The 24,066-nt window shown below is 47.2% G+C and overlaps 1 protein-coding gene across 4 annotated transcripts in view; it reads right to left on the bottom strand.

Annotated features, from left to right (window-relative positions):
• The window catches only part of NKTR (natural killer cell triggering receptor), a 364,002-nt gene extending 340,268 nt beyond the window's left edge, over positions 1-23,734 (bottom strand). For 2 of the 4 annotated variants that reach the window (XM_030197676.1, XM_030197654.1), the window contains exons 1-2: positions 23,658-23,734; positions 22,998-23,081 (exon numbers count right to left, since the gene is read on the bottom strand). In XM_030197676.1, coding sequence (XP_030053536.1) covers positions 22,998-23,055 — 58 coding nt within the window. In that variant the 5' untranslated portion in view covers positions 23,056-23,081; positions 23,658-23,734. Of the gene's footprint in view, positions 1-22,997; positions 23,082-23,431 lie in introns of all 4 variants that reach the window. The other 2 variants (XM_030197662.1, XM_030197668.1) reach the window with 2 other exon arrangements.
• Between the last annotated feature and the right edge of the window lie 332 nt (positions 23,735-24,066).

Below are 24,066 nucleotides of genomic sequence, written 5' to 3' on the forward strand. Positions count from 1 at the left end.
TAATGCAAGGTTCCACATAAGGAATCACCGACCAAGAAAGGGATCTAGGTGTTGTCATCGATGATACGTTGAAACCTTCTGCTCAGTGTGGTGCGGCGGCTAAGAAAGCAAATAGAATGTTAGGTATTATTAGGAAAGGAATGGAAATGAAAATGAGGATGTTATAATGCCTTTGTATCGGTCCATGGTGCGACCGCACCTCGAATACTGTGTTCAATTCTGGTCATCACATCTCAAAAAAGATATAGTGGAATTAGAAAAGCTGTAGTGAAGGGCGATGAAAATGATAAAGGGGATGGGATGACTTCCCTGTGAGGGAAGGCTACAGCGGCTAGAGCTCTTCAGCTCAGAGAAAAGACGGCTGAGAAGAGATATGATAGAGGTCTATAAAATAATGGATTGGAAATGGTAGACGTGAAGCGTCTGTTTAATCTTTCCAAAAATACTAGGACTAAGGGGCATTCGATGAAACTACAAAGTAGTAAATTTAAAACGAATTGGACAAAATGTTTCTTCACTCAACGTGTAATTAAACTCTGGAACTCGTTGCCAAAGAATGTGGTAAAAGCAGTTAGCTTAGCGGGGTTTGGATGGCTTCCTAAAGGAAAAGTCCATAGACCATTATTAAAATGGACTTGGGGAAACTCCACTGTTTATTTCTGGGATAAGCAGAATAAAATGTTTTGTACTTTTTGGGATCTTGTCAGGTATTTGTGACCTCAATTGGCCACTGTTGGAAACGGGATGCTGGGCTTGATGGACCTTTGGTCTACCCCAATATGGCAATACTTATGTACTTACATAATTAAATTTGCTGACAACACAAAGTTATTCAAAGTTGTTAAATCGCGCAAGGACTGTGAAAAATTACAAGGACCTTACGAGACTGGGAGACTAGGCGTCTAAATGGCAATGACATTTAATTTGAGCAAGTGCAAAGTGATGCATGTGGGAAAGAGGAACCTGAATTATAGCTACATCATGCAAGGTTCCACATTAGGAGTCACTGACCAAGAAGGGGATCTAGGCGTCATTGGTTATGATACATTGAAACCTTCTGCTCAGTGTGCTGCGGTGGCTGAGAAAGCAAATAGAATGTTAGGTATTATTAGAAAAGGAATGGACAACAAAAATGAGAACGTCACAACGCCTTTGTATCGTTCCATGGTGCGACCGCACCTCGAATTTTGTGTTCAATTCTGGTCGCTGCATCTCAAAGATATAGTGGAATTAGAAAAGGTGCAGAGAAGGGAGATGAAAATGATAACGGGATGGGATGACTTCCCTATGAGGAAAGGCTGAAGCAGCTGGGGACCTTCAGCCTGGAGAGCTGCTTCAGCCTGGAGAAAAGACGGCTGAGGGGAGATATGATAGAGGTCTATAAAATAATGAGTGGAACGGGTAGACGTGAATCGTTTGTTTACTCTTTCCAAAAATACAAGGACTGGGGGCATGCAATGAAGCCATAAAGTAGTAAATTTAAAACAACTTGGAGAAAAGTTTTCTTCACTCAACTAATTAAACTCGAATTTGTTGCCAGAGAACGTGGTAAAGACGGTTAGCTTAGCGGGGTTTTAAAAAGGTTTGGACAGCCATAGAGCATTATTAAAATGACTTGGGGAAAATCCACTGCTTATATCTGGGATAAGCAAAATAAAATGTGCTGAACTTTTTGGGATCTTGAAGGGAAAATTAGGTTCTTACCTTGATAATTTTTTTTCCTTTAGTCACAGCACATTAATCCATTAACTGATGGGTTGTATCCGCCTACCAGCAGGTGGAGATAGAGAACACTGAAAGCACATGGTGTTCCAGGACTCCCAACCCCCTCTGCCTTCAGTATATGAATTTTCCAAAGCAGAGTGAATAAAAAAGGCAATATAACAAACGTTCCTCACAGAGAACAAACGCCCCAGAACCGGGGCAATAACCAAAGAAAGGAGGGACGTTATCAACCTCCTGCAATAAAAACAGCATGTAGAAACTCTGATAGCTTGTCTTCAAATACTCCTGATGAGGCACAATGTCTGTATGCAACATCTGTACAAAAACTAAAGTCAGTCAGGGAGGGATCATGGATTCATCTGCTGTGACTAAAGGAAAGAAAATTATCAAGGTAATTTTCCCTTCCTTGTCATCAACAGCAGATGAATCCATTAACTGATGGGATGTACCAAAACACTCCCTAAGTAGGGTGGGAACAAGCAACTCCGCGAGCAAGCACTTGCGCTCCAAAATGCGCATCCTGCTGCGCTGCCACATCCAGCCTGTAATGCCACACAAGAGAGAGCTAAGAAGCCCAGGTAGCCGCACGACAGATCTCCTGAAGAGAAAAAACACCCATTTCAGCCCACGAAGTGGACATTGCCCTCGTAGAGTGTGCTTTAAATGCTTAAGGCGGCGACCGCCCTGAAAACAGATAAGCTGAAAAATAAGTTCCTTAAGCCTTAGACGGCGGAAACCCCATCGGGGACCTACCAACAGAACAAATAAATGATCAGAATTCCAAAACTCATTTGACATCTGCAGATACTGCCACAGAGCCCTACGGACATCCAAAAGGCGCAATTGCCCAAAGGAGTCCGGAAACTCCTCCTTAGAGAAGAAAGGAAGAAAGATGGGCTGGTTGAGGTGAAAAGCTGAAACCACCTTAGGCAGAAAAGAAGGCACCTTACGAACAGTTACCCCAGATTCCGAGAACTGCAGAAAAGGATCCTGACAGGAAAGAGCCTGAAGCTCAGACACTCTTCTAGCCAACATCATTGCCACTAAAAAAAAAACTGTCTTGAGAGTCACATCCTTCTCAGAAGCCCGTTTAAGAGGCTCAAACGGAGATCGCTGGAGCGCCTTCAACACGAGCCCCAGATTCCAAGCCGGACAAGGCGACTGCAAAGGAGGACAGAGACGAAGCGCCCCTCTGGGAAAACGGAGAATATCCGGATGAGCAGCAAGGGACAATCCGGAGACTTTCCACCGGAAGCAGGCCAACGCTGCCACTTGAACTCGAAGGGAATTGTAGGCCAGGCCCTTTTGTAGCCCGTCCTGCAAAAAGTCCAGCAAGAGCAAGACTGTCGCCAGAGTCACGAGACAGACTTTGGCGTACACCACGCCTCAAAAGTGCGCCAGATCCGAGCATAAGTTGCAGAGGTAGACCGCGTGCGAGTCTGCAAGAGCGTGGCAATAACCTTATTAGAATAGCCCTTGTCCCTCAACTGCGCCCTCTCAAAAGCCCAGGCCGTAAGACCAAAGCGGCAAGATCTTCCACAGTCACTAGACCCTGAACTAACAGGTTCGGAACCCGACGCAAAGCAAGAGTCGCATCCACCAGCATCCGCCGGAGATCCGCGTACCACGGAAGCCTTGGCCAATCCGGGGCGATGAGAATCACCAATACTCAGTGCAGACGAATCCGAAGTAGAACTCGCCCTATCAAGGGCCAAGGAGGGAACACATACAGGAGGCCCGAGGGCCAAGGTTGAGACAGAGCATCCAACCCCGCTGAGAGAGGATCTCTCCTTCTGCTGAAAAAGCGAGGGACTTTGGCGTTACGCTTGACGTCATGAGATCCAAGCCTGGAGTCCCCCATTTGGCACAAATCTGAAGAAACTCTTTGTCTGCCAGGTCCCATTCCGCCAGGTCGATTTGATGTTTGCTGAGGAAATCGGCTTGCACGTTGCTCTGACCGGCTATGTGAGCCACGGACAGCAGCTCTAGGTGGCGCTCGGCCCAGTCGCAGATCTGAGACGTCTCCGCAGCCAGGGCCCTGCACTGAGTGCCGCCCTGGCGATTGATGTAGGCCACTGCAGTCGTATTGTCCGACAGAACTCGGACAGGAAGACCCTTCAGCGTCCTGTGGAAGGCCAGAAGAGCCTGAAATATCGCTCTCAGTTCCAAGCGATTGATGGACCATCCCACTTCCGTGGTGGACCACAGACCCTGAGCATAGCGTCCCCGGCAATGAGCTCCCCAGCCCGAAAGGCTGACATCCGTTATCACCAGACACCAAAAAGGAAGAGCTAGTGGCATCCCCTGCCACAGCCTGCTGTCGGAAAGCCACCAATCCATACTGCGCTGGGCCGCAGGAAGCCTCCATAGTCTGCGTTGGTATTCCTGGCAAATCGGAGACCATTGCTGAAGCAGAGCAAGCTGCAGCGGTCTCATGTGAGTTCTCACCCAGGGAACCACTTCTATGGTGGCCGTCATCAATCCCAGGAGCTGAACAAAGTCCCAAGCTTGAGGGCGAGGCATCCGCAGGAGGACCTGATTCTGAAGCTTGAGCCGCCTGCTGTCGGGAAGAAAAACGAACCCCGAAGCCGTGTCAAACCGGACCCCCAAATACTTGAGAGACTGAGAGGGGGTCAGGTGACTTTTCGGCATATTGACTACCCAGCCCAGAGTCTGAAGAACTGTAACAACTCTGGCTGTGGCAAGTCGACTCTCATCTGTCAAATCCGCTCTAATGAGCCAGTCATCGAGATAAGGGTGAACTCTGATACCCTCTCGCCTGAGAAAGGCAGCCACTACCACCATGACCTTGGGAAAAAATCTGAGGGGCAGTCGCCAGGCTGAAAGGCAAGGCGCGAAACTGGAATGTTGGCTCAATACCGCAAACCGGAGAAACCGCTGATGCGGCAGCTATGGAAATATGCAAGTATGCTTCCTTGAGGTCCAGAGACGTGAGAAACTCTGCTGGCTGTACCACCGCAATGACGGAGCGCAGGGTTTCCATACAGAAGTATCGCACTACTAAGGCCTCGTTGACTCTTCGTAAGTCGAGGATAGGTCTGAACGACCCGCCTTTTCGAGACACCACAAAATAGATGGAATAGCGACCGCAGCCGCGTTCAGTGGGAGGAACCGGAACCACCGCTCCAAGCTTCAGCAACACCTGCAAGGTCTCGTATACTGCCGCACGCTTGATGGCAGTGCTGCATCGGGACTCCAAAAACGCGTCTCCAACTGGGATGGCAAATTCTAGCCGGTAACCTTCTCTGATCAGGTCTAGGACCTACTGATCCAAATTAATCTTGGTCCACTCCTCGAAAAAGAGGGAGAGACGACCCCCTACTGTGGGAACTGACGAGTGGACCGGTGCCCCATCATTGTGGAGGACGCCCCTGAACTCCTGGACGATGCCCGGACGACGACGTGCATCTGTCTGAACAAAAGGAGTTCCTCTGCTGGAAACGGGTACGTTGACCAAACCCCGCAGAGAGGAGGGAGAAGAAGGACTTTTGGAAGAAGGCCTCGGCCTATCCTCAGGCAACTGTTGGGACTTAGAGTCCCCTAGGTCCTTAACAATCTTCTACAAATCCTCCCCAAATAAAAGAAGGCCCCAAAAGGGTAACCTCACCAGCCTTTGTTTAGAGGCCATGACAGCCGCCCAATGCCGGAGCCGAAGAAGATGGGGGCAGCAACCGCCACAGACATCTGCTTAGCCATAGCTCTGACCAGATCATAAAGGGAATCAGCCAAAGAAGACAGGGCAGACTCCATACGCGGGCCGACCTCAGAGAGGGAACCCGCTCCATCGGCGGACTGCTCAACCGCCTGCTGCAACCAGGAAAGGCAGGCCCGGGCTGCACAGGAACTACAAATAGCCGCCCGCAAGGAAAGGCTCCACATATCAAAGGACTGCTTCAGTGCAGATTCCAGCCGCCGGTCCTGCATATCTTTCAGAGTGGAGGAGTGGCCTAGTGGTTAGGGTGGTGGACTCTGGTCCTGGGGAACTGAGGAACTGAGTTCGATTCCCACTTCAGGCACAGGCAGCTCCTTGTGACTCTGGGCAAGTCACTTAACCCTCCATTGCCCCAGGTACAAATAAGTACCTGTATATAATATGTAAGCCGCATTGAGCCTGACATGAGTGGGAAAGTGCGGGGTACAAATGTAACAAAAAATAAAAAAATAAATGCGACCCCTCCCTCCACCGGGAGAGTAGTCTTTTTAGTCACAGCCATGACTAAAGCATCCACTTTAGGCATCCCAAAGAGGGTCAACTGACTTTCCCTCACGGGGTAATGGTGACACATAGCCCTGGTCACCTTCAAGGGACCCTCAGGGTCAGACCATTAAGTTGAAATAAGCTCTTGGATGGAAGTATGTAAGGGAAAAGCCCGAGAAGGCTTCTTAGTGCTAGCCATCCTAGAATTAATAGAAGAGGCAGCGCCCTCGTCAGGATCTTCAATACAACGGGCCTGTAAGGCATCAGAAATGAGAGCTGGCAGCTCGTCGCAGTGGAAAATCTGAACCGCTTTAGGGTCATCCAACTCCTCTGGCAAGCAGCCACCCTCATCTGGATCATCAGTCCGTGAGGGCCTGCCAGACCCCTCAGACTCCCCAAAACTAGACCAGAGGGGAGAACTGAGTGAAGAGTCCCCCTCAGACGGGGTATTCACTCGTCTACGCTTAGCGTCAGCCAAAGCTCGGGGGAAGAAATAAAGTCTCCAGCAGACGCTGGGCTATAAAGAACAGGAGGCAACCCAGATCGACAGGAATTGTCAGGAGCCTCAGGCAGTGCTCTAACATAAAAGCCTTATGCATCAGCAGCACAAATTCAGGGGAGAAAAACTCACCCTGTACATCCGTCCCCACACATTGGGGGAAGCAGAGGCAAAAGCTCCTCTAGAAACCTCGAAACGAGGCGTTCCCCTGCACACAGACCCCTCCACAACCGCGAGGGTCAAGTCATGCGGCGCCTCCAAGATGGCAGCCGCTGCCAACTCCGGCGGGCGGGAAGAATCACCGCCTGCCACGCTCGTGCCAGCATTTGCATCTAGACAGCATGTGCTGGAAAGCCCTGTTGCTGATCTGCGTTTCCCACAGTGGGAGCAGCGCTTAACCCCTTCAGCAGCCATCTAATACAGAAAACAAAATGGCGCCTTTCCGCCAAAACTTACCCCGCACAGAGCGTTGTCAGCGGGAACCTCCCCGGAGGAGCTGGGCACCACTCTCACCTCAGAAGACTGAGTCAATGAGCTGCAGTCAAGCTGCACCAAACCAGGAGCTCAGGAGAAAGCCTCTCTACTACTACTATTTAGCATTTCTATAGCGTTACAAGGCGTACGCAGCGCTGCACAAACATAGAAGAAAGACAGTCCCTGCTCAAAGAGCTTACAATCTAATAGACAAAAAATAAATAAAGTAAGCAAATCAAATCAATTAATGTGAACGGGAAGGAAGAGAGGAGGGTAGGTGGAGGCGAGTGGTTACAAGTTACGAGTCAAAAGCAATGTTAAAGAGGTGGGCTTTCAGTCTAGATTTAAAGGTGGCCAAGGATGGGGCAAGACGTAGGGGCTCAGGAAGTTTATTCCAGGCGTAGGGTGCAGCGAGACAGAAGGCGTGAAGTCTGGAGTTGGCAGTAGTGGAGAAGGGAACAGATAAGAAGGATTTATCCATGGAGCGGAGTGCATGGGAAGGGGTGTAGGGAAGGACGAGTGTGGAGAGATACTGGGGAGCAGCAGAGTGAGTACATTTATAGGTTAGCAGAAGAAGTTTGAACAGGATGCGAAAATGGATAGGGAGCCAGTGAAGGGTCTTGAGGAGAGGGGTAGTATGAGTAAAGCGACCCTGGCGGAAGATGAGACGGGCAGCAGAGTTTTGAACCGACTGGAGGGTTGTTGCTTTTTTTTTTTTTTTTTTTTTTTTACTGTGAGGAAAGTTAGAGGCAGGCAGCCACAGAAGAACTGCGGAAGGAGGGGAAATGGGGTAAGGCAGGGACAGGGAAAACCAAGTATGCCTTTAAAGTGGGCACCACCAGCCACAACACCCCCTGCTCTACTGGCAAAGCACAGGAGCCACCCCAGGCAGAAATCCAGGAGCTGAGAAACGACGTCCACACCTGCTGGGAGATAGAGATATACTGAAGGCAGAGGGGGTTGGGCGTCCTGGAACACCATGTGCTTTCAGAGCTCTCTATCTCCATCTGCTGGTAGGCAGATACAACTCATCAGTTAATGGATTCATCTGCTGTTGATGACAAGGAAAGGTATTTGTGGCCTGTATTGGCCACGGTTGGAAACAGGATTCTGGGCTTGATGGACCTTTGGTCTGTTACAGTGTAGCAATACTTATGTACTTATTTTCTACTGCGTGGCACTAACCGGGCGGTAATCAGCAGTGTTCGCACACCGACAATTACTACCCAGTTAACGAGCGAGACCTTACCACTAAGTCAATGGGTGGCGGTAAGGTCTCAGGTCCAAAATGGACACACACTGATTTTTATTTTGCCGCACATCCATTTTCAGTCAAAAAAGCCAGCCTTATTTGCAGGCGCGCTGAACAGTGAACCTGCATGCATCCAATATTTAAGTATAGCATTTATATCCCACATATTCTCACCCATGGGCAGGCTCAATGTGGCTTACATCAGTCTGAAAGACATACATCAAACAGGCAACAAACAATCAAGTACATTGAAGTTGAAGAGGTTTGGGAGTAATTACAGAGAAGAGAAGGAGAAGGGCAATAGGGTTCAATAAGTCGTTATGATAGCTACAGATCAGGCGTTATGGATACAAGGAGGGACTTTGTCGTAAGCTTTTCCAAATAAATTTGCCTTGAGAGATTTTCTGAAAGTCGGATGATCATGAGTAGTTTTTACAGATTTAGGTAACCACAAATGTGCACTAATATAGGGAAAGGTGGTTGCATAAGTGGTCTTATATTTGAGGCCTATATACGCCTACACCAATGCAGGCCATTTCTCGGTGCGCTTTAGTAAAAAGGCCCCTAAAAGAGCCCCTATATTCACTGCCATGTAGCAATCATTAAATAATAAGAAAAATACAGATACATTTTAAACTGTTCATCAAAATAACCTCACTTTAAGACCCAACCAGGGGCGCAACTACCATTGAGCAAGCTCAGTAAAATGTCCAGGGCCACCCAATGATAGATAGGAGCTACCTGAAGCTGCACCTTCCCTCCCCGACACTTTGGGGTTTTTTTCCGGCTCCTTTGTTGCAGTGTGTGCGGTGTTTTGGGCAGCATTCACGATTCAACTGTGTCCAAACTTCAATCTCCTGTTCTGGTTGTCTTTGTGAATTCCAAGCCTCATTCTGGTACCCAAATAGCTTCACTCAGTATATTTCAAGACTCATTCTGGTGTTCCAATCCACTTCTTTCTGCAGGGCGTTTTTCAGCAGTTTGTTGTGACATGATGACATCTCCCTTGACATGATGAGCTTTGTTGCTAGCTGCTGTGCTCTGAACCCTGTATCTCAAGCATCTGTTCTCTGTCCCCTTCCCCACATTCTCCATGCCATCTCCCCCTTTCCCTGCATCTGCTCCCTCTATCTTTCTTTCTACTGCCCCCCCCCCCAACACCGCATCTGCTCCCACTTTTCCTTCAGCGTTTGGTCACTGTAATAAAAAAAATTTCAACCCAAAAAACAATCAAAATACCAATGTGAGTACGAAGTTATTAAGAGAAAAAGACCTCAAACAGTTTGTCCCCACAGTTATTTATTATCATTGTTTAAAAAAACAAAAATAAAATAAAGCAAATATACATACCTGTAGCTGGTGTTCTCCAAGAACAGCAAGCCGCTTATTCTCACATGTGAGTGATGTCATTCGATGGAGCCCTGGTATGGACACCGAATCGCTAGCATTAGGGAAAGTTCTAGAAGCATGGTGCAGACACCAAATCGCTAGCATTAGGGAAAGTTCTAGCAGCGTCCCACCGCACATGCACTGGTACTTTCCTGCCCGATCAACCAGGAGTCCCTCAGTCAGGTGAAAAGCATAAAGAGTACAATGAAAAACAACTCCTAGGGGAGGTGGGAGTGTATGAGAGAATAACAGGCCTGCTGTCCTCAGAGAACACCAGCTACAAGTAAGTATCTTTGCTTTCTCCAAGGACAAGCAGACTGCACTATTCCCATGTGTGGGAATCCCTAGCTAACAAGCTCACTGAAAACAAGAACGTTAGGATAATGGAGTCTCGAAACATCAAGACCAAAGCTTAATTCAACCTGAAACTATATACATACTAGCTGTGTAGGTGCAGACTGAAAAAGGGTCTAAGGGGGTGAAGTTGGATTCTAGACACCAACCTAATTCTGTAGAACTACCTGTCCAAACCAACTGTCACGTGAGGTGTCCTGATCCAAACAGTAGTGGGATGTGAATGTATGGACTAAATACCATGTTGTAGCCTTGCAAATCTCCGCTATGCAGGCTGATCTCAAGTGGACTACCGACAAAGCCATGCTCTGACATTGTGAATCGTGACACGTCCTTCAAAAGTCAGCCCAGCATGGGTATAAGCAAAGGAGATGCAGTCTGCTATCCAATTATCATCTAAGAAGGAAACACTAAATAAATCACACAATATACCATATAAACTAAAAGACATGTTTATATTAAGGAAGTTTTATTTAAGCAAGTTTTAAATTACTGAAAAACAAATACTAAGATGGAGTCAGCAGTCCAGCAGCGAGAGGGGTACTATCCAGTCTTTTGCATTGAGTGCCACATGTATGATTATCTCCCATTTGGTAAGCGGTTATATGTGTGTGCCCGATGAAAACAGCTCCTAGCTCTCAAAGAACGGGTCCATTCTCTTAAAGCTAAAATAGCAGACTTGGTGGAGCTGAGGGAGACAGAGAGGTACATAGAGGAGACCTACAGGGATGTTGTAGAGAAGTCCCACATCCAGTCTGGTAACCCCTGTGCTACTTTGGAGGAGAAGGAGAGCATCACCCTGGTGAAGATGGAAGTACTCCTGTAGCCAGGACCTGCCCAACAGTGGATGTACTATTCTCTTGCACCAAGGATAAGTCTCCAAGTTCTGCCCAGAACGGAAGGGTTAGGACAGCTGTTGTAGTTGGTGATTCGATCATTAGGCATATAGATAGCTGGGTGGCTGGTGGATGTGAGGATCGCCTGGTGGACGTGAGGATCGCCTGGTGACTTGCCTGCCTGGTGTGAAGTTGGTGGACACCAAGTGTCACCTAGATAGGATTTTAGATAGTGCTGGGGGGGGGGGGGGGGCTGGCTGTCTTGGCACATGTGGGTACCAATGACATAGGAAAATGTGGGGGAGAGAGGTTCTGGAAGTCAAATTTAGGCTCTTAGGTAGAAAGCTAAAATCCAAAACCTCTAGGGTAGCATTTTCTGAAGTGCTACCCATTCCACACGCAAGGCACAAGAGAAAAGCAGAGTTCCGAAGTCTCAAGGCATGGATGAGATGATGGTGCAGGGAGGAGGGTTTTAGATTTGTTAGGAACTGGGCAACATTCTGGGGAAGGGGGAAGCCTATTCCTAAAGGATGGGCTCCACCTTAACCAGGGTGGGAACTGGCTGCTGGCATCGGCATTTAAAAAGGAAATAGAGCAGCTTTTAAACTAAAAACTGGGAGAAGGCTGACAGTCACTCAAAAGTGCATGGTTTGGAATAAGGTATCTTTCAAAGGTATCACCAAAACAGGGAACATAGGGTATTCTGATAGTGAGGTTGCAGAAGAGACCATAGATCAGGTGTCCTTAAATAAAAATCAGACAAAAGATTGCAAATTAATACTGTCAAGTACTGAGCATGATGTAAATAGGAACAACAAATAAAGTTTGAAATGTCTATATGCGAATGCCAGAAGCCTAAGAAATAAGATGGGAGAATTAGAATATATTGCACTAAATGAAAAATTAGATATAATAGGCATCTCTGAGACCTGGTGGAAGGATAACAAGTGGGACACTGTTATATAGGGGTAAAAATTATATCGTAGTGATAGGGTGGATTGAATTGGTGGAGGGGTAAAACTGTATGTTAAGGAGGGCCTTGAATCAAACAGATTGAAAATTCTGGAGTAAACAAAACACTTCTTGGAATCACTGTGGTTTGAAATTCCATGAGTAAAGGGGAAAAGAATAGTGATAGGAGTGTACTACCGTCCGCCTGGCCAGGATGAACAGACGGATGCAGAAATGTTAAAGGAAATTAGGGACATTATCAAACTGGGCAACACAATAATAATGGGTGATTTCGATTACCCAATACTGACTGGGTAAATGTAACATCAGGTCATGCTAGGGAGTGGAACGGGTAGATGTGAATCGTTTGTTTACTCTTTCCAAAAATACTAGGACTAGGGGGCATGTGATGAAGCTACAAAGTAGTAAAGTTAATAAGAATCGGAGAAAATTCTTGTTCCCTCAACGTGTAAGTAAACTCTGAAATTCGTTGCCAGAGAATGTTGTGAAGGCAGTTAGCTTAGCGAGGTTTTAAAAAGTTCTGGACGGCTTCCTAAAGGAAAAGTCCATAGATCATTATTAAATTGACTTGGGGAAAATCCACTGCTATTTCTTGGATAAGCAGCATAAAATGTATTGAACATTTTCAGGATCTTGCCAGGTATTTGTGACCTGGTTTGGCCACTGTTGGAAACAGATACTGGGCTTTGATGGACCTTTGATCTGTCCCAGTATGGCAATACTCATGTACTAACACTAGGGTCAAAGAGTCAATAGATTCATAGCACGACAGATGTGAATTGATTTATCTGTGAGATTATACCGTGTTTTCACTCACCCACCGCAGCTATCATTTAACATGGTTGAGTCTCCCTATCAGCTGATGGAGGTACAGCTATTGAACTATTCCAGTTGCATCAACGGTAAAAGCTGGCAGCCTAAAATTCTCAAGTATGCCACTGCATCACACACCAATTTAGAATCCCTTCAAAACCACTGCAGTACATACCATGAAATGTGTAATTCATTCAGAACATTAATAGCAGGTAAAGCCTGAAAGATATCCCTTATGCCGTAGTCATTCAAGGCAGGTTTGGAATAGTCGAGCAGGACTTAAGGAAAGGAAATAAACAGGTGTGAATTTCACCTCCCTTGTCATCCTGCTAAACCAGTGTAGAAGAATGGGATATACAAAAGCAATAGTATAATAGGTGAAGGCCCTCTGAATCACCCCTCTGCCAAAGGCTAAGTTGCCCTTGGTTAGAATGTCAGTCTTGCAGTGCTTTACAAATGAATGCAGCGACCACCACACTGCTGCTTTGCAGATGTCTTTAGAAGCAACTGCTCATTCTTCTGCTCAGGATGCCACCTAGATCTAGGTGGAATGGGCCTTGAGGTCCACTGGCACCAGCTTTCCACAAATGATATAAGCCACTTCAAAGGCAGCCTTAACCAAGAGTGGTTTTGAGGACTTTTGAGGCCACATGTGAACCATCAGATAAGCAAAAAAGATTGGTCACCTTCAAATACCAGAACAAAACTAAGGACATACCAGGGGCGTAGCCAGACAGAAGTGAGTGGGCACCAAGTGTTCTCCCCCCCCCCCCCCCACCCAAAAAAAAAAACAAACAAAACAATATCTCAGCTGGCAGAAAAATGCTTCTTTCCACCTTGGCAGTCTGCAGCAGGCATGCGCTGAAAACTGAGCATGCACGGGTGCTGGTATCATGGAGAGTAGCGCTTTCGTTACCATCAGGGGGAAGTCTTCAGCTGGCGGAGCTTGGAATCCCCACCAGCTACTGCTAAACGTGTGCTATTGTTGGGTGGGCCTGAGCTCTAAGTGGGTGGGCCCCGGCCCACCCAGGCCCACCTGTGGCTAATCCACTGGGACATACTGCTTTTGAAGCTTCCTAGAGGACTCCAAGTACCTTTGATTTGCAAAGGCTGCAAGCATCACCACTGTTTCACATGAGACGACTAGAAATCACCTTTGGCAGGAAAGAAGGAACTTTGTGAAGAAAAACCACCACATCCAAAAAGCACAGCTGAATATTCCTGCAGGATGAGGCTTGCAACTAGAACATCTGCCTGGCTGGGCAAATAGCCCTCAGCAACACCCTGTCTTCAGAGTAATATCCTTCACCAAGGCCCATCTCAAAGGCTCAAACAATGGATCCAACATGACATTAAGAAAGTCCCACTGTGCAAGTATGTGCTGAAATCAAGGTCTAATCTGCTTTACCCCCACGCACTTACCCCAGGAGGAGGAAAGGGACACCACCTGAACTTTCAGAAAGCAGAAGGCCATATTCTGCTCCAGACCCCTTTGCACAAAAAGGAAAAAAAAAAAAAAAAAGGTCTACTACCTCAGGCACTTCTGCTTTCCAGGGTGAAAGATCCCACTCTGTGTGCCAACATTCAAAGATTCTGTCATGGTTGTGGCCGTGCCCTTATGTTCAGACCTACCATTTCTCTATATCTAGCTCTGTGACCTCTCCAGTTTGCCTTTTTTCCTATTGTTGTTCTTCCTGTGGTCTCCCTGCTTCTGCTTCATTTCCTGTTGTTCTTCCTGTAAGCCAAGCCTCGCTTTGGTCTCCCCGCTTCTGCTTCATTTCCTGTTGTTGTTCTTCCTGTTAGCCAAGCCTTGCTTTGGTCTCCCTGTTTCTGCTTCATTTCCTACTTGTGACATCATCAGCCTACTCCTTTATAAGGACCCAGGGAGCTTTCCTAAATTGCCTTTGCAAGAGGTCTCTTAATCTTGTGTTACCTGTTAGGATCATATCCATGAGTGTTTTACTCCTGAAGGTCTGTGCTGTGTTTCTCAGAGTCTTGTGTTTCAATGCTTTCCTTTGTTTCTGTGAGTTTGCTTTTGAATCTTGTTTCCTGAAAGCCTGGCTGTAGAGCCACACCCTGCCCTTGGTGCCTATATCTGTTTGATTCTACCCTTGGCTCCTGCTTTTAGTCTAGCCCTGCTTTTGACTCTTGCTATAGTTAAGCTGGGTGTTTAAGCCAAACTCTGTGTTTAACTAAGCTGTTTCTGTATTCCGTGTGTGTGTGTGTGTGTGGTTCTTTGTCTGTTTATTCTGAGTCTGTAGAAGCCAGCATCATACCTGATTATTTCACTGCTATCCAGCTGTGGGTGCTGGTAAGCACATTGCTTCTTTGTTTGTTTGTCTTCCCTTAGTCTGCTTAATCCTTTGCCTGCCATGATTGCTTCCTGGCTCTTGAGCTCTGTTTCTGCCAAGTTCTGCTCCATGTTTGAGCCAGGTTCTGCTCCTGCTCTATGTTTGAGATAGTTCTGTCCCAGTTCCCTGCTAAGCCAAGCCCGTTCCAGAATCCGGTTCCAGCCAAGCCCGTTCCAGAATCCGGTTCCAGCCAAGCCTGTTTGAGAATCCTGAATCCTGTTTGAGAATCCTGAATCCTGTTCCAGCCAAGCCTGTCTGAGAATCCTGAATCCTGTTTGAGAATCCTGAATCTGGTTCCAGCCAAGCTTGTTTGAGAACCCTGAATCCTGTTCCAGCCAAGCCTGTCTGAGAATCCTGAATCCTGTTTGAGAATCCTGAATCTGGTTCCAGCCAAGCTTGTTTGAGAACCCTGAATCCTGTTCCAGCCAAGCCTGTCTGAGAATCCTGTTCCAGCCAAGCCTGTTTGAGAATCCTGAATCCTGTTCCAGCCAAACCTGTTTGAGAATCCTGTTCCAGCCAAGCCTGTTTGAGAATCCTGAATCCTGTTCCAGCCAAGCCTGAGAACCCTGAATCCTGAATCCTGTTCCAGCCAAACCTGTTTGAGAATCCTGTTCCAGCCAAGCCTGTTTGAGAATCCTGAATCCTGTTCCAGCCAAGCCTGAGAACCCTGAATCCTGTATCCTGTTCCAGCCAAGCCTGTCTGAGAATCCTGAATCCTGTTCCAGCCAAACCTGTTTGAGAATCCTGAATCCTGTTCCAGCCAAGCCTGTTTGAGAATCCTGAATCCTGTTCCTGCCTTGTGTATTGTCTTGCGTCTGTTATTCTGTTGCCTAGCTCCTGCCCTGTCTTGCCTGTCTAGTTGTGCTTTGTCTTGTCTTTCGGTCTAGTCCTGTCCGGATCCAATTCTTGCCTTGTCTTGCATTTCTGGGTCCCAGTCCCAGTTTTAATCCAGAGTTTTGCCTTGTCCTGTCTGGGTTCCAGTTCTGGCCCCTTTGCCTTCTTTTCCTTGCCTCGCCTGGATCCGGTCCTTGTTTAGTCCATTGTGTTTAGTTACCTTTGTCCTGCCTGTGTTGAGTCTGTTTATCTTAGTCAAGTCTGTTCTGATTCCAGCCTGTTTCAGCCCAGGTGATTTGTCTGCTAAAGCTCCAGCTTTGGTCCAAGGACTCACTATTCCTGACAGCTGTGACAGATTCGCCAGATCCCATGATAAGATGAGGATGTGGATTTGCCCACAGCCCTCGAGTGTCAAAACAATTGATGTCGAGTAGCCCTTGTTTCTCAGGCACCACCTCTCAAGGGTCAAGCTGTAAGCCAAAAGGAATTGGGAGTCCTTTATGACCACTGGATCCAGGGATAGAGGACCCAGACACTAAGAGATTACAAAAATGGGCCCCACCAGGAGTCACACAAGATCTATATACTATAGGCCAGCAAGGCCAGTCTGAAGTAGCTAGAATCATGAGGAATAGATGTCTCCGCCCTCCACAGAAATCTGCTCATCAGGGGCCAGAGGAAAAAGAGGGGACACTGGCGCAGCCAGGGCTACACTAAGACAATGATCCTCAATGGGCCAAATTCCTGTCTGTGACTAAAGAACCAGGTACAACTTGGCATTCTGGCACATTACCATCAAGTTGGAGCAGGGAGGACCTGAACAATCCCTCAGATCCATAATACTGCAGCTGAAGTTCGCCTACATATTCTCTCTGTGCCTACAAAGGTGTACCACCGAGATGGCTAATAGATGTGTCTCTCTCCAGCTGCAAATACAAGCAGAACCCAGTCCTACTGCTGCATTTGACTGCTCTCATGTTTGTTGATATAGGCCACAGTCGTGACATTATACGACTTTACTTGGACCACCATCTATTCCAGTGGAGGAAATACCTGCAATGTTAACAATGGCCTCTGTCTCTAGGCAGCTGATAGAACACCCCGACTCTCGTCACCAATCAACGTCCTTGAGCAACCCAACCCCAGATAATGGGCTCCCCATCTCTGGAGGCTTGCATCGGTGGGCACCACTATCCATTCATGGGGTCCACAGGCACCCCTTTAAGTAAATAATGGGGGTTCTACCACCAGTACAGACTCCAGAGGAGGGTTCCTGGAACATAACATAAGCATTGCCATACTGGGTCAGATCACAGTGCCGTCAAGCCAAGTATCCTGTTCCATCAGTGGTCAATCCAGGTCACAAGTACCTGACAAGATCCCAAAAGAGTAGATTTTATGCTACTTATCCCAGGGAGCAGTGGATTTTTCCCCATCTTAATAATGGTATGGACTTTTCTTGTAGGAACCTGTCCAACCCTTTTTTAAACCCTGATAAGCTAACTGTTCTTACCGCATTCTCTGGCAATGAATTCCAGAGTTTAATTACACAATGAGTGAAGAACTATTTTTTCCAATTTGTTTTAAATGTCATTACTTAATAGCTTCAATGTGTGCCCTCTAGTCCTTGTATTTTTGGAAAGAGTAAATAAGAGACTCAAGTCTATACACTAGACTCAGCATTTTATAGACCTCTATCGTATCTCCTCCTCAGCTGTTTCTTCTCCAAACTGAAAAGCCCTAGCTTTTCCTCAAAGGAAAGTCAGCCCATCCCCTTTATCATTTGTTGCCCTTCTCTGTACTATTTCTAATTTTTGAGATGAGGTGACCAACATTGCACACAATATTCAAGGTGAGATCATACCAAGGACCAATATAAAAGCATTATAATATACTCAGCAATGTTCTCTATTCCTTGCATTCTATTTGCTTTCTTGGTCACCGCTGTACATTGAGCAGGTTTCAATGTTTCATCAATAATGACACCTACATCTTTTTCCTGGGCAGCAACTCCTAATGCAGAACCTTGCATCACTTAGCTATAGTTTGGGTTCGTCTTTCCTACAAGCATTACTTTGTATTTGCTCACATTAAATGTCATCCGTCATTTGGATGGCCAATCTCGTTGTAATAACTTTGAATAAACTGTGTCATCAGCAAATTTCATCATCTCACTCATTATTTCCATTTTCAGATCATTTATAAATATGTTACAAAGCAGCAGTCCCAGCACAGACTCCTGAGGAACACCATTATCTATTCTATTCCACAGAAAGCACAAAGATTTATACATTAATCTGTTTTAAAATTTTTGTCTTTAAACAATCTAAATTGTTTAAATAAGAGGGGGAAAACCTCAGACAAACGTCTGAGATGACATACTTCATCTCAAGACTGGAAAGGGCAAGTTACCGCATCAGCTGAAGAAAACCCTCTTAAAACCAGTCCAGGACAATTGATGCAGTTGGCTTAGACGCCACCTCATCCTGCTGGGGCCCAACTGAGAAGCACAAAGAGATGATCCGAATGCCGAAAGTCATTAGACATCTACAACAGAGGAGAACCCTCCGCATAACCAAGAGGTGTAACTTCCCGAAATCCGAGGGAAAGCTCTCCTCCTGAAGAAGAAAAAGAGGCTGACTGACATGAAAAGCGGAGATCGCTTTCGGTAAAAAGGAAGGCACCATCAACATGACCCCTAACTCCAAAAACTACAGAAAAGGGTTCTGACAAGAAAGAGCTTGAGTCTCGGAAACCCAGTAAGCAGACATAATAGCCACAAAAAAAAAAAACCTTAATTGTGAGGTCCTTGTCTGAAACCTTCCGCAAAGGCTTGAAGGGAGGCTTCTGCAGGGCCCGAAGGACCGCTCCAGGGTGGGGACAGCCGACGACTTGGGGGACGAAGATGAAGTACACCCCTTAAAAACCAGATCAAATCCAGATGCAAAGCAAAAGAACAACCTGAAATGTGTCCCCTAAAGCGTGCCTGAGTCACCACTTGCACTCGGAGAGAGTTGTAAGCCACATCCTTTTGCAAACCAGAAGCTGAGAAACCGAGGCCTGAAGAGGCAATGAAGTGCAGTCCTCACACTATGCCTCAAAGGTTCGCCACACCCGAGCATACGCCGTCGATGTAGATCGCTTCCGCACCCATAGCAAAGACTGCATCAGAACAGCCCTACTCCCTCAAACATGACCTCTCAAGAGCCAGGTCGTAAGATCAAAGTGGGAGGGATCTTCCAATCAGGACTGGGCCTTGATGCAGCAGATCAGGACAGACCAGAAGACGAAAGGTCATCTCAATCAGAAGACCAATCAAATTCACATACCAAGGCCGCCAGGGCCAATCCGGTGCCACGAGCACGACCTGACCAGGATGGCGTCCGATCTTGTGGCGCACCCGGCCAATCAACGGCCATGGAGGAAAAATGTAAAGAAGCGCATCCTCCGGCCAAGTCTGTAGGAGAGCACCTAGCCCCACTGACCCCAACTCCTTCCCTTCTGCTAAGGAAGACTGGAACCCTGGCGTTTCTCCGGGACGCCATCAGATCTCAGGCGTCCCCCATCTGCAGCAAATCAGGCAAAACACTTCGGCAGACAATTCCCACTCTGCGGAGTTCAGAAGATGGTGGCCTGAGGAAGTCCGCCTGCACATTGGAAATTGCCGCTATGTGTGCTGCTGACCCTAAATCCTTCCCTTCTCCTGAAGATTGGAACCTTGGCGTTTCTCCGGGACGCCATCAGATCTATCTCAGGCGTCCCCCATCTACAGCAAATCAGGCAAAACACTTCCACAGACAGTTCCCACTCTGCGGAGTCCAGAAGATGGTGGGCTGAGGATGTCCGCCTGCACATTGGAAACTCCCGCTATGTGCACTGCCGATGGGCACAGAGCATGTGCTTCGGCCCACAACAAGAGACGACTGTCCTCAGCGGCTAAGGCCAGACTCTTGAGTTCCGCCCTGCCAGTTGATGTATGCCACCGCCATCGTGTTGTCTAAGAGCACACAAACAGCCTTACCCATCAACAAGTCCTGAAAGGCTCAAAGAGCACTGAACACAGCATGGAGCTCCAGTCTGTTGATCATCCACGTCACTTCTAGAGCTGACCAGTGTCCCTGGAGATAATGAGATCCCCAGCCCAACAAGCTGGCGTCTGTCACTACGATGATCCACTGAAGAGATGCCAACGGCATCTCCTTCCGCAAGGATTCCAAGCGGAGTCACCAGCTCATGCTATGTCGCGCTTGGGGAAGCCACAGAAGACATCTCTGATACTCCTGGGCAACTGGAGACCAGCTGCTCAACAAGGAACGCTGCAGCGGATGCACGTGAGCCCTGGCCCACAGCACCACTTCCAGAGTGGCCGCCATCGAGCCCAACACCTGGAGGTAATCCCAGGCTCGTAGACTCGGCAGCTGTAGCAGACAGCAAACCTAATCCTGCAGTTTGACCCTGCATTCCTCTGGCAAGGAGACCCGCCCCTGAGCTGTCATGAACCGAACACCCAGGTAGGTCAAGGTCTGAGATGGAGAGAGAGAACTCTGGCGAGATTGAGAACCCATCCCAAGGATTGTAGAAGTGCAATCACCAGGGCAGTGACCCTGCAACTCTCCAGCTCTGAGTCCACACAGATGGTACTAATTCATTCACGTTCAGCTTTCTTCAATTTCTCTACCTCCTTCTCAAATCTATCTTGTTTTCCCTCATCCCTTCCCTATAAGCACAACCCGTTCCCCCTCTTCCCTTCCCTATACGCGCAGCCTGCCCCCCTTCCTTTCCCTATACACGCAGCCCGTCCCCCCTCTTCCTTTCCCTATAAGCGCAGCCTGTCCCCCCTCTTCCTTTCCCTATACACGCTGGCCATTTCCCCCTTCCCTTCAAGCACAGTCCTTCTCCTCTTCCCTTCCATATATGTGCAGCCTCTCTTTCCTCTCCCTCAGGTCTAATCTTTTTTCCTACCTTCCTCCACCCACCCCTCGAGCCTCTCTCTCCTCTCCATTCCGATTCTTCAAACTTTAAATGCCAACAGCTATTAGAACAGGCCTTCCTCTGGCTGTCCCGAGGTTTTCCCTCTGCTGTGTTCCTCCCGTGCGGCAAAAGGAAGTCATGTCAGAAAAAAGGACCTAGGGCTGGCCAGAGGAAGGCATGTTCTGCCAGCAACTACAAAAAAAGGCAGTAAATAAACCTAATAAATAAAATACTTACAGAGGCATACCTTGAAAAGTTGCCTACAGATTAGAGATTTGCCCAGGGACAGTAATCTTACCCATCCCCGCAAGAATTTAACCCGTCCCCACCCATTCCCGCAAGAATTTAATGATACATAAAAAAAAATTCCAGTCAGCTCTCTCTGTCTTTCTCTGAGTTCGAGCCGCAGCAGTACAGGTAAGGAAGGAACAGAAGTTGGAACACTCTGGTGTCCACATATAAGACTTATCTGTGGTTCACTGGCACTGTGTGCTGAGAGATCCCCACATGCACGCGCCAGTAGGTCAGGTGACATCTGATGCTTGTGCCTGTGTCAGAGCTGAGTTCTATGCACTAGCCCGTGAACATAAAGGATTAATAGTAACATAGTAAGTGACAGCAAATAAAAACCTCAACGGTCCAGTTTGCCCAATAGTCACACATTATCAATTCATAATTAAGTCAACAATGAATTTGATATTATACACTTGATCATGGTCTTTCTTTGCCATTTCTAGAACACAGACCACAGAAGTCTATCCGGCCCTATCCTTATGTTTCAACTGCTGGAGTTGACGTCGAAGTGCACTCCAGCTTGTCTTCTCATTTGCAGGAACGGACCAAAAAAGTCTGTCCAGCACTATTCTCATGTTGCAGCCACTAAAGTTGCTGTCTAAGCCTGTTCCAGCCCATCCTAAACCAGATTGCCATATATGAGACACAGACAATACAAGTCTGCACAGTATCGGCCCTAGTTCATCATAGCCGAAGTCACCATCTAAACGTCACTCAACACATCCACACATATGCAAACATTTAAATTTTGGTTTTTTTTAATAAACTTCCATTTTCTAATTAGAGATCCTCTGTGTTCATCCGCATCTGAGCTGTTAAAACAATGAGGAGCAGGAGACAGCACTCAAAGAACTTGGTACTCGGTGAAAGGCTGGCGCAAGTGCATCGTACACTTCCATGGGAACCCCGCATAAATTGTTTGTCTCCATGGGAACCCCACAGGAACGGTATCCGTCCCCAAAGGAACCCTGCAGGAATGGCTTCCATCCCCATGGGATTCCCGCGAACCCCGTGCAAGTTTCTAGTACATATCACACCCTATGAACTCCAGAAAGAAGCTCTCTTTGGTACGATGCAAGTATTTTGTAGAGTAGACCCTATATAACACAGCTTGATATAATGTGGGTCAAAGGTTGTTTTTTTTTTAATTACGTATTACCCATCGTAACCGAATGTAACTCACCTTGAGCTACTATCAAAAAGGTTGTGAGCAAAATCCAAATAAATAAAAATAAATATTACAATGTAGCCACAATATAACCCAGATCCACTTACGTGGTCAAATATCTTGGCCCCAACATCCACATTATATGGGCTGTAGTGTAATAATCCAAATGTTGGCAGTGAATTTGAGAGCATGAGAACATACTCCAAATATCCTGGCTTAGGAGTGACGTTTATTACTGTCATGGTACATGTATATCTAAACCTCTGAAGATATCCCCCCCCCCCCCCCCAAAAAAAAAAACGGCAATAAGTATAATGCACTGATGAAATATACCTACCTATAAAAACACCACCTACATATTTCTGTTTTATGGGAAGCTTTACAAAAACAAACAAAAAAAAAAGAAAATAGAACATCTCGTCTAAACAGAAACGTTTCCGTGCTATAATTTGTTAAAATGCAAATTCAATTCATTACACCTCACAATTATATGAATTATACCTGTTTATCCACTTTTCAATCAGCTATTATAAATCTAACAACAAACCATTATGCTAAGTGGATCAAATCCAATGTTAAAGTCAGCACTTAACTGATAACCCCGGTAATGATAAGCGAGTAGTCTAGCTTCGGTTTAAAATGCCTAAAATGATAGTAATAAACATCGCTGCTTTATGCCGCTAAACAACAAAAGTTAAATTCAGTTCTCCATCCAGCAAGCTCATCATATGTACTGCTGGGCTTGAACCCGCTGGAATCCTGACATGCTTGATCTACAGATAAGTTAATCAGTAAGGGCAACGAGAGTCACGACAAGGCAAGAGAAAGAAGAAAGATTCTCTGTACCTGATTCTCGGTTGACTTCGATGTCGAAGTAGCACTGAGGCCGATCCTTCACCCCCATGGCAGCCACTGCAGAAGACCTAACCCCTTCAAGAAAAAACAAAAAAAACAAAAACAAATACAGGACCGTAAAAAGCCGGAAGTGAGCGCAGTTGCTGCAGCGGGGTGGGTGTGTGCTTAGAGGGGAGAAATAACTAAGTGTGCACCGTGCAGCTGTGACTACGCTCCCTCTCCGCTACATTTTCCCATAAGACCCGAGCTGCGGCCTCCTACCTACTGCCGAATCCCCTACTACACTGTGGCGATTTGGCCACTACGGTACCCCGTCTACTATCTCTCTCGGCGGTGGGGGCGGGTCTCGGCCTCACCGCTAAGGGGAAAAGGGCGGAGCGGTAGGATGCCCTTAATCTTCCACCCCATTTTCCCCTCCTCCTCACCTGGCAGGAAACTAGCTCTCTCACCTCCTCCTCTTCCCTCTCTCACTCAGCAAAGGCTCTGAGAGGATCAGAGAGAGAAGCTTCAGGGGCGCAGGGCCACCTCCTCAACCTCCCCGTCCAGTAAGGCTGAATACTGGTGGAGAGGGGAAGAGACCAGCTCAGTTGGTGAGAAATGGGGACTCGAAACCACATGAAGAAAAACACCAGCGGGCTACCGGCCCCTTACCGAGACCCCTCGCGCCGAGCCAGCGAACGACACACAGCTTGTACGTTACAACCTCGCGCGCACGCTCACCCACTACTACCCCCACACTGTCCAAGTAAGTCCAACCTGTCCTGTGAGAGCGCGCATGCGTAGCACATTCCATGGGGCTGCGCGAGAACGTGCGGAAGCGAAGGGAGCACTTCTCGGTTCTTCTCGCGCGGCGTCCACCCCCCACCTCTCCCCCCAATACTGTTGCAAATTGTGCAACCACTACATCTGGGGTTGAAAAACAAATCAAAAATGAGCATTTACATTTTTGAGTGTGAATAGTATACAGAAGTTCAGCGCGGATGCCTTGAGTATTATTGAGCACATGAAGATAGCCCTGAAAGAAGCCCGCTGGGATTTTTCTTTGATAAGTGCTCAATTT

The sequence above is a fragment of the Microcaecilia unicolor genome, chromosome 1 (assembly GCF_901765095.1).
Source record: "Microcaecilia unicolor chromosome 1, aMicUni1.1, whole genome shotgun sequence".
Taxonomy (NCBI): Eukaryota; Metazoa; Chordata; class Amphibia; order Gymnophiona; family Siphonopidae; genus Microcaecilia; species Microcaecilia unicolor.